We start from the raw sequence: 9,833 nt of genomic DNA, 5'->3' as shown, positions 1-9,833 counted from the left end.
AAGGGGGATAGGACGCGCGGAGCTAAGCAAAAGGAGGCCTCTCCCTCTCTCTCTCTCTCCTTCGCAATTTACTAAATTGGAACATTCTACTTCTCTTTCCCCTCGCGTGTGTATACCGAAGCGGAAGGTTTGTCGCGAATCGTAAATGCCTCGAATATCGTCGTCTCCTTATTAGAGCGTCTTTAGAGCTCCGGAGTCAGAGCCACCGTTTTCGCTACCGAATCTGCGAACGAAACGAGCTCGATGCTCGCCGCCCGGTAACGATTCTCTCGTTTCGCATCCATAATGCACGCTGATTGTACATTCAGAGACGCGGCGGGGAGCAATTTCTTGTCGCGCGTTTGTACCGGCCGTTCGATGGATCGCCGCCCGGCTGCAATTATAGGTCGTTCGTCATGGAAATGTATTTCTCGTTTTTCTCTCTCTCTTCTCAATCGTTGCCCCGCGTATTTACGACTTCGCCTCTGATTTATAAAGCAGAAACTGAACCGGTCAACGGAATAAATCGTCCGTGAATTAAATCGACGTCCGACTGATCGATTTCTTAATTTGCAAATTAAAAGTTGGTGCAAACGACGGCTAGAGAGATTACGAGTGTCGTAAAACGCGTGAAAAATGACAAACTTCGGTATTTATAGCCTTTTGCTTTTTCTGATGAATTATATTTAGTTGATTGAACTTTGACCCGCGCTGACGTTGGTACTTGTTACATGATTTAAGTTACATGTCGTCGTAGATATCTGAAATTCGTTAATAAGAAAATCGACTTTATTACCAAGTTTTAGCATTGAATATTAAGTTGAATATTAAGGCCTGGCGAGGACAAGAGTATTGCCTGGGCAATGTAGGCCCGCGCCGCCACTTCCTGGGACTTTCCCAGGGAAAAAGGGAGCCTTTTTGTCGTGGACATTCTTCCTACGTGCATCGTGTCGCCTACACTTTAAAATTAGTTTAAGCGTTATCTGATTTAAATAAATATATATTTCTGTTAAGCAACCTTCGCGAGTAATTATTTTTGCAAAAAGTTGATTTTAAATTTATTCACTTTTATCGTACCATAGTTGCAAGGAAAATACTTCTGTCACACTTATCTAGAAAAAGTGAATTTACGTACTGATTAGAGAAGGAATTGCAAGGAAACACGGAAAATTTAATCGTTGCCTCTTTTTTACGAATGGAGTTACGAGTGTAGTATGAATCATTTGGTAGTAGTATTAAAGTACACTTTGCACTACGAGATTCGAAACAGAATAATTTCTCTTAATTCTCTTAATAACGTTGTAACGACTGTTTAAATTTCCTTCGCGTTCGAATACTCGCGAACGTGAGTGTATATAGAGAAGGACCCTAGTACGGTCGAACGGTACAAACGCTTACGGTCCCTTTTGCCCAGTTTTGTTTCTTCGAACGGAAGCCATTAGTTGGCCGGATGAAAGCTTGCGAAACTGGCTGTCGCCGAACCGCCAATTTGGGTTACGTTGACAGAGAATTGCCATTAAGCGGTAAGAGTTAAGGTGTATCGAATATAATGGCCACCTTCACTCGCCGCTGGTCCGAAACTTTTCTCTCTCCACCTTCTCTCCTTTGATCGTTTCTTCTTTTCAGCCGACGCGAGTCCTTTCTAACGCGACTTTTCCTCCTCCGCTCGCGTTCTCTCTCCCCACGTTCGCGCCTCTCTCGAAAGTAGCAACAACGTTTATTTCGTCCACTTGCCGGAGAACACGCGTTTCTTTTTTCACTCGTGGAACCAGTTCAATGAGCACCGCGGAGAAATCGCTGGAAACCTCCGCCATTAGCACAATTGAAAAACGTTTCGTCCGAACCGGTGTTTCTACGTCTCTATCGAGCGACGATAACCCTCCTCTCTCGAGCAGAATCCCCGCTGCCACTCGAAGGAGCTTTCAGTTTCGCAAAAATCGCTGTTTACGCGAAATAGAGAGAAAAAAGAAGAAGCACAGACGTTCGTTTTATATAGAAAATCATGATCCATGGAATAATAAAAAAGAGCGAGAAGAAAAAACGTGAAAAGGAGAGAGAAGTATGCAGCAAGTAGCACTCCGTGCTCTCGGGCACAGCTCGTACTTTCTAGAACGTCCTCTTTCTCGGCGACGCGATTTTCGCCACGGTATTCCCTAACGAGAGTGCCGAAGAAACATTTTCAAAGCGTTTTACCCGGCAATTGCCACAATTAATGGAACGACACACTTCTTCACCTCGACGTCTCTCCCCGTCTCTCCCCGCCACCTTTTTCCAAAGGAAAACGCGAGAGCCAGAGAGAGAGAGATTCTCGTGAATCAAAGTAGTCGGAGCGTGTCACACGGTCGCGGAGGTTTAACGCTGAATCCTTTACCGCTGAAAACTCTGATTGCGCCATTGAACACGCGACGTTATGACGGCGGTGGTTCGGCACGACGGGTTCTCCCCGTCGAACGTTTCGGTAGAATTCGAACACTCCAAGTTGCCGCAGTGTGTCCTCCACTTGGCACGACTCGCGTCGCCCCACGGTTTGCCTTATAAATGAGAAGGACCGGGAGTTGCTCCACTTATTTTCCTACGGATTAAAATAGTCCCGGAGGGTAGAGGAGGCGATAGAACGGACACGGTACAGTGGGAAAGGTGTCTGATCACGAAACGACCGTATCTACTTAACTTTCCTACGCGCGTATACTCGCACTTCCACCTTTCAATTAAACCTTTCTCCCTCTCTCCCTAGAAATACTATCGAGAAAAAAAGAGGAAAAATTCACCTCTCCGTTCGTTCGACGAACGGAAATACGAAACACGACGGCTCTCAAAAGGAGAGCGTACGTGTTACTAGCTATGTTCCGTTGCAAATTCACGGTTCGCTAATTTTTAGTCAGCCCGGGAAAAAGGCGGGAAAAAAATCGTTTCTTTGGAAAAGGTTCCATCAACCTGGTGAAATTTTCTTTCATATCGTGTATCAAGAACAGCCGTGGTACAAATTCGAACAGCGTTGAATTATGAATTTCGCGTGGTTGTTAATAACTCGTTTCCAAAGCCGATAACCGATAACCTGATCCGATTAAAACGCGTGTGCACGCCGAAGGATATCGCGTTCCCCTATTGTGTGTTTCGAATAATTAGCGCTGGCGTTTGTAATCAGCCCGCCTGGTACCCTCGTTTCTCTCTTTTTCTCTTCCTTCTCCTTCGTCGAATCCAGGTGGAAAAGTGACGTGACCGAAGAAACACGCGTGTGTGCGTCTCTCTCTCTCTCTCTCTGTGTGTCTAGATTGGAATAGAGTACGATGAAGCTAGAGAGTTGTTGTTCCTGAATCTCGTTACGTCCTTGAGCGAGCTAGCTGCGAACAAAACGACGGACCGAGATATAAAGTACATCGCGCGCGGAGTGCTTCGCGTGTCCTCCTCGAACCGTATAGTTTCTCTCTATTCGACTAACTCTCCGGCCGCGTCTCTTGCGTGTAATCAAATTTCCTGCCACGTTTTTCTACGCTTCTCCTCCTCGCCCTTTGTTCCGCCACGATTTCACCCGGCCAATTCGATCAACTTGCACCCCTCCGGAGGGAAAAAGAGAAAATGCACGTTTCACCCTTCGTCTCGTACCGAAACGACAGGCGTTTTCGTGCGTTTCGAGGGATTTTTTTTTCCTTTTTTTTTTGCAATGGACATCGATCCACGATGAATACACACACACACACACACACACGCACGTGTACGAGTCAGGGATGGAGTTTAGAATTTATAGGTTGCACGGCGATCGATTCACCGTGCAAAGTTCACTGCTACGTCTATTATTAGAGCCGCGGCCAGAACCTCAATCGTCGGTGCAGTTAAGTCAGCAACCCGTTGCGCATTGTCGCACACAGAAACGACCGCGTATCTTTCCCCGTCGGTGAATGTGTTTCATTACTTCGTGTACCGTGTGGTGGACGTGTATTGTGAAAGTTAACGATCGTGCGTCATACGCGAGGTTCAATCGGGCCGAGTTTATAATTCATACGTTGAAGAGGGAGAGAGAGAGGGAAGAAAAGAAGGTGGAGTATAAGGGGAAAAATGGTTTTTCTTTCTTCCATACATTTTCCGTGTGTATCGACTTAGGTGGTGCTTTAAACTCCGTCTAATCGGTAATTATAGTCGAAGGATGGAGGAATGAGATATGTTGAAGAGACAGAGAGAGAGAGAGAGAGAAGAAAAGAAGGTGGAATATAAGAGAAAAAGAGGTTTTTCTTTCTTGCATAGATTTTCCGTGTGTACCGACTTAGGAGCTGCTTCAAACTCCGTCTAATCTGTAGTCGAAGGATGGAGAAGTGAGTTACGTTGAAGAGGGAGAGAAGAAAGAAGGTGGAATTTAAGAGAAAAAAAAGGTTTTCTTTTCTTGCATAGATTTTCCGTGTGTACCGACTTAGGAGAGCTGCTTCAAACTCCGTCTCATCTGTAGTCGAAGGATGGAAGAGTGAGATACGTTGAGAGGGAAGAAATGATTTTTCTTTCATGCATAGATTTTCCGCGTGTACCGACTTAGGAGAGCTGGTTTAAACTCCGTCTAATCTGTACTAATAGTCGAAGCATGGAGGAGGGAGAGAGGAGGAACGAAACTAGGGCAAAGCCCGACATGGAAGGTCGTGCCGATGAAAGTTCTCCGTTTCCGAACTTAATACCTCTTGACCAGTTTTCACGGCTTATTATTGATGGTTCGTTTCTCCTGAGAAACGAGCGACTCGCTCGATCACGTACCCGGAACGGTCTTTACTTTCCACCGGAGATTTATCGCTGGAATCTGCGAGACGGTTCCTTTCTTCACCAGCTATACGTGCAGCTGGTCCGAAAAATCACTTCTTCGAGGATATGTTAATCTCCGAGTGTGATTATTCCGAAATATTCCAGCCAATTAGCATATCGCGTAGAAGTGACGTAGTTGGTGTATTGAGAAAAAAGTTTTTTTTTCTTCAAGAGTATCGTAATGTGGAACTTTAAGTGTCGGTGAGGTTGCAGAAATGATTGGATGAATAGTGGCATTGAGTTGAACGTCGTTGTTCTGAGACGATGGTTAAGTTGATCGTTTTTTTGCACTCTTGTTTAACCGAGAGTGTTTTTGGTATCTCGGTTGGGTTATTTGTGCGATATTTTGTTACATTGCTTGGCTCAGCTGCTCAGATTTCGCGTACTTTCCTTGTTTAACTTGGTATGGAAGGGAGAACGATGACTCATTCGGTGATAACGAGTAAAATAGTGTAACGAAAGGTGTAAAATTATTTAGTACGAGGTTTATCGGGGAATAGTGTGGTAAAAATTTATATAGCGTGCTAAGGTCACTCTATGTAGATAGTTACGTCATTTTGGATTGTGTGTAGTTGATAGTTGAAGAAAAATCGTGGAGATAAATGGACTTAGGCAGGATTAGAATATAGTCTTCTGTGATCAAGACTAGGTAGGTGTAATTTAAAACAAAGTGTGTTTTATTGAAAATGAACTATACAACTACGCTTAATGTTGTTGACACTAAGTTTGATAATTAATATCGCTCTTCACAAGGCTGCGTTATTGTCTCTGCCTCTCAAAATGATACTTTGACTCTCTAAATGATACTCTGACTCTCAAAATCCCACTTTGACTCTCAAAACGACACTGTGACTCTCTAAATGACACTCTGACTCTGAAAATCACACTCTGACTCTCAGAATCCCACTTTGACTCTCAAAAGGATACTTTGACTCTCGAAGTCACACTTTGACTCTCTAAATGATACTTTGACTCTCCAAATCACACTCTGACTCTCAAAACCACACTCTCAATCTTCAAGAAAAAATTCTTCCCTCACCTTCCATCTCCCACCATACCCGAACGCTACTCCTGTCTTTCCCCCATTGTTAAAATGGTCAACGCATCACCGGGCCTCGTCCTTTATCCAAAATCTTCTCGAAGGGCCTGCCAACTGTCGCTTTCACTTTTACGACCTTCGTCCTTTGCCTCTTCCAACTATCCATTCACGAAGAGGGGAAGAATTGTTACGACGCAACGTCTGTCGCGTATAATACTCCAAAGACGAGAGAAACACTCGCCGGTATTCATTGGTCGACGAAGAACAATCGGCAGATAGACAAACGTGGCGGATGTTTATGGACGATAGTCGATTCGCCGAATACCTCGTTGTTGCTCGATTAACTATTTTCCCCTCCTCTCAGTTTGGTGAACGATGTTTGCGCTGCAATCGCGCGGTATCACGTGCACGGAATCGCGGTTACAGTTTCTGTGGAACGAGGCGCGAGTTTCGGCTGGTTTAACAGTCAACTTGCCGGCGTTCACGGAAGCTGCGGTGGAATAGCTGAAGTTGCTTCGATTAATTCTCGTTCCTCTACGCGGTGGAAGTTGATGGAGGAACGCCCGTGGCATCGTTGTCTGCGTATTAAATGCTCATAAATTCGAACCACCTGCTAACTAAATCTTCCCCGGCCGTCTAATGGCCGCGTTAAGTTTCTCGTCGAAACCGCCTCTGTCGTCTGTGCTTTTCTCTCTCCTGCAAATTCGAATTTGCAACATTCTCTACGTTTTCTCCATCTAAAAAACAAGCTGTCGTTTGTCTAACACGAAGAAAGGTCCTCGAATCTTTCTACCTGCAACTCAGAAGTAAATTCGTTCTCAGTATCTTCGACTGGTTTACGATACCAGGTCGACGACCGGTTTGATCGATTTTTAATCGATTCTTCTTATTCCAATATAAAAGACTCCTCCCGGACAATAATTCTTCCTACATCCTGTTCCCTTTAATCAATTCCGGTTCCGCCTATCCGACCCGCCATCTTCCAGCTCTCCTCTTACAATCACGTAAACGAAAGCGTCCCCTCGGAACCGGATTTCACCTTTCCATCTTCCCGTTCCACGTTTCTTTCTCGTGGTTCGTGCATCGGAAGCAATTAGCGTTCCTCGACAAACTGTACGTTGCTCGTCGAACAAAAAGAACACCGTTTTCGTGGTGAAACGGCCGATAAGTCCCGAAACGTGTAACGCGCGTTGAATCATACGACGACGATTAGATTACACCTATCTCGCTCGCGTGAAAATTGGAACAGAGGCTAGAGAGATACGTGATTAATCTGCTCACGGCTATTGTGTACGACGTCTCGAGACGGAACCCGCTACTCCTCTCGATCTCACCTCTGTATACGAACCTTCCCTCTATTGACTGTCTGTCTTGTCTTTCAGGTAGCGAGGAACACTTCGGCCAGGGTTCTCGACCTCGGTGAATATCGGAACTGGAGAATCCACCTTGGCAGCTGCATCGTCGGTGGACACAAAGAGAGGAGGCCATAGAGGTTCTAGTTGGCCTTTGAAAAATTCGGTGAAAACCAGACCGTATATACCCAGATAGAAGAAGAAGATGATGACTCGTATGCTGCTTCAAGAGCCTGGATGGAAGATCGAGCGCAAAGGTTCTGCTCTACTGTTGAGGCGGGACAGTTCGCATTTGAAGAGCGGACGCGTCTGCTTCCGTTGCGACGTCGAAGTTCGTGAATTCGAGCGTGACGAGGATTACATGATCGAGGCGGAACCCCTGCCAGTCCTCTGGCGATGTGTGCCAGTTGCCTGGCAGCTCTCTGCGTCACCGTCATTCTACCATGGTTGTTAATTGGCGGTTAAATAAGCCTCGAGTTCAACTCACGATCTTTCGGGGGGTTTGCTGGCCCGTTCGAGTGTATCTCGGCAACGGAAGTCGCCGCGACGAATCGAATCGGGGACCGGAGTACTCCTCGACACGTGCAGGGAAACACGAGAGAGCACCTTGGATCTGTAGGAGAGAAGCCTGTCGAATAGATAGAAAGAGAGAGAGGGGTAGAGAGCGTGGTTGATGAAGGATTCACCGTGCTACTCTGGGATTCGACACGAGAAACGGGTGCAGTTCGCTAAACGGTACTTTCGACGAAACCTGCATTCCCGATTTAAACAGTCGCCGCTTAATCCCGTATGATTTCATCGAGGTACGGAGGGAAATTTCGAGAAATCGAGAAAAGTGTGTGTTTTTCACATCGGAAAAAGAGAGAGAGAGAGAGGGGGGGGGGAGAAAAAAGAAGAACGATTGGCCCTGGAGTCTTCGAAAAGAGTTACGACCCGAGAGTTTTTATATTTATTCGCCGATCCGTGTCGTTCTCCCTTTAAGGCTGCCACCCTTCGGTAACCACGTAGAAAATACACGTCGCGGGACAAATACGGAACGGCCGTGTGTAGACGACGGGCAGACCGCCGCGGTTCGAGTAGATTTTTCGTGAAACTCGACGAGGAGAAAAGTGCGCGACGCTGGACTTTCTGCATAGGCACGCGAAACGAAAGGAAGAAGAAGAAGGAAAACAACATCAAAGGGTGACGAGAGAGGGTATATTCGAGCGTGCATTAAAAACCTCCTTACTCGTTTGATGGTATCGACGAATCTCCTCTGGCCTCGAAAAACCGAGGCGACCCTGTGCCAAACGAGAGTAGCAGTACTCGAGATATTTCGTGAAAACCTTTCGTGACTCGCAGTTCGCTTACTTTGCACATACATACCTACAAACAAGCACACGTATATATATACACGCGCAGATTCTTTTGTGAATGTATAATAGCCGCATCGGTTCGAAAGCTCGCGCATACGTACATACATCTTTCTTTCCCTCTATTTTTCCACCCTTTTCCCGTGATATCGATGCTCGCCGAGTAATAACCGAATCGTTGCGTCTCATTCGAACGGAAAATTTGTAATCTACGATATACACGCCGCTTTGTTTTTCCCCTATCAACATTTTCCAACCGATAATCGTATACACGGTCGAGCGGCTTCCGGTTTAATATCCGCGTTTGCATCCGGATTCTTTCGATCAATTAGGTGTTTTCCGCGTGTGTATTTTGCACGCTGGCTGAGAAAGAGCCTGGGTATTACGGTGGGTGGGAAAAAGAGTCGAAAAGTTTCTCGACGCGCGAGCTCAGCAAATGGAAAAGTTTCCGCCGGTGTGGAAATCGACGGACCACCGCCGCCGCCGTGGCGGATTGAGAAATCGAGCCAAGTTTCGAGCATCACCGATAGCGTTACAGTCCGTTGCTCGCTGAACAACCTTCGTTGGGAGAGAGAAAAAAAAGAGCACATATTCGATCTGTATCGAATACATTTTTCTCCCCGTTCGACGCCATTTTTAACCCTTTCTCGAAAATCTTCCAACGAATCCCCGGACTCGTACGAACAAATTGCGATCTTCTCTCTTCTTTCCCTCGTGGTGCAATTTTTTTTTAAACCGACAATTTCTGGGGAACGTGTTTCGATGAACCGAGAAACGCGGCGAAACGCGGAGCTTCACGGCGACAAATTTACACGAACCACGAATCCGGTCGATCCTGCAAAGTGTCTTCGATAAATCATCCGTGTGTACATGAGCGGAATTTTTGCTAACGTGAAATTGAAAGAGAAGGATAAAACTTGAATGAGAGAGAGAGAGAGAGAGTGTGTGTAACCACGAATCCGGTCGATCCTGCAAAGTGTCTTCGATAAATCATCCGTGTGTACATGAGCGGAATTTTTGCTAACGTGAAATTGAAAGAGAAGGATAAAACTTGAATGAGAGAGAGAGAGAGAGTGTGTGTTAAGTATAAAACGATGATTGATTGTACGTGTGCAAAGGAGGATATACATATATTCAAGGAATAAGAAGATACGAACGAGCGAGATAACGTGTGTAAAGCTTCTATCGAACGATCCCGATCAATCTGTGTAAAATGCTATTTGTTTATGTTTTTTTAATAAAACCCCGAACCAGTTGTACAACCTCGTACCAGTATATATCATATTTTCCACCTCTGTCATCCTCGTGTATCCTCCACGAGGATACTCGTCA

At 45.7% G+C, this 9,833-nt stretch overlaps 1 protein-coding gene across 1 annotated transcript in view; it reads left to right on the top strand.

Annotated features, from left to right (window-relative positions):
* LOC108573991 overlaps positions 1 to 9,435 on the top strand; it is a 13,057-nt gene extending 3,622 nt beyond the window's left edge. Inside the window, 2 exon segments of the mRNA XM_017936489.1 lie at positions 7,180 to 7,526; positions 7,529 to 9,435. Coding sequence (XP_017791978.1) covers positions 7,355 to 7,526; positions 7,529 to 7,614 — 258 coding nt within the window. The 5' untranslated portion in view covers positions 7,180 to 7,354 and the 3' untranslated portion in view covers positions 7,615 to 9,435.
* The last annotated feature ends 398 nt before the right edge of the window (positions 9,436 to 9,833 follow it).

Source organism: Habropoda laboriosa, unplaced genomic scaffold, assembly GCF_001263275.1.
Source record: "Habropoda laboriosa isolate 0110345459 unplaced genomic scaffold, ASM126327v1 scaffold197, whole genome shotgun sequence".
NCBI lineage: Eukaryota > Metazoa > Arthropoda > Insecta > Hymenoptera > Apidae > Habropoda > Habropoda laboriosa.
The sequence above is the reverse complement of the archived record's forward strand: the minus strand, read 5'-3'. Positions and strand labels throughout refer to the sequence as shown.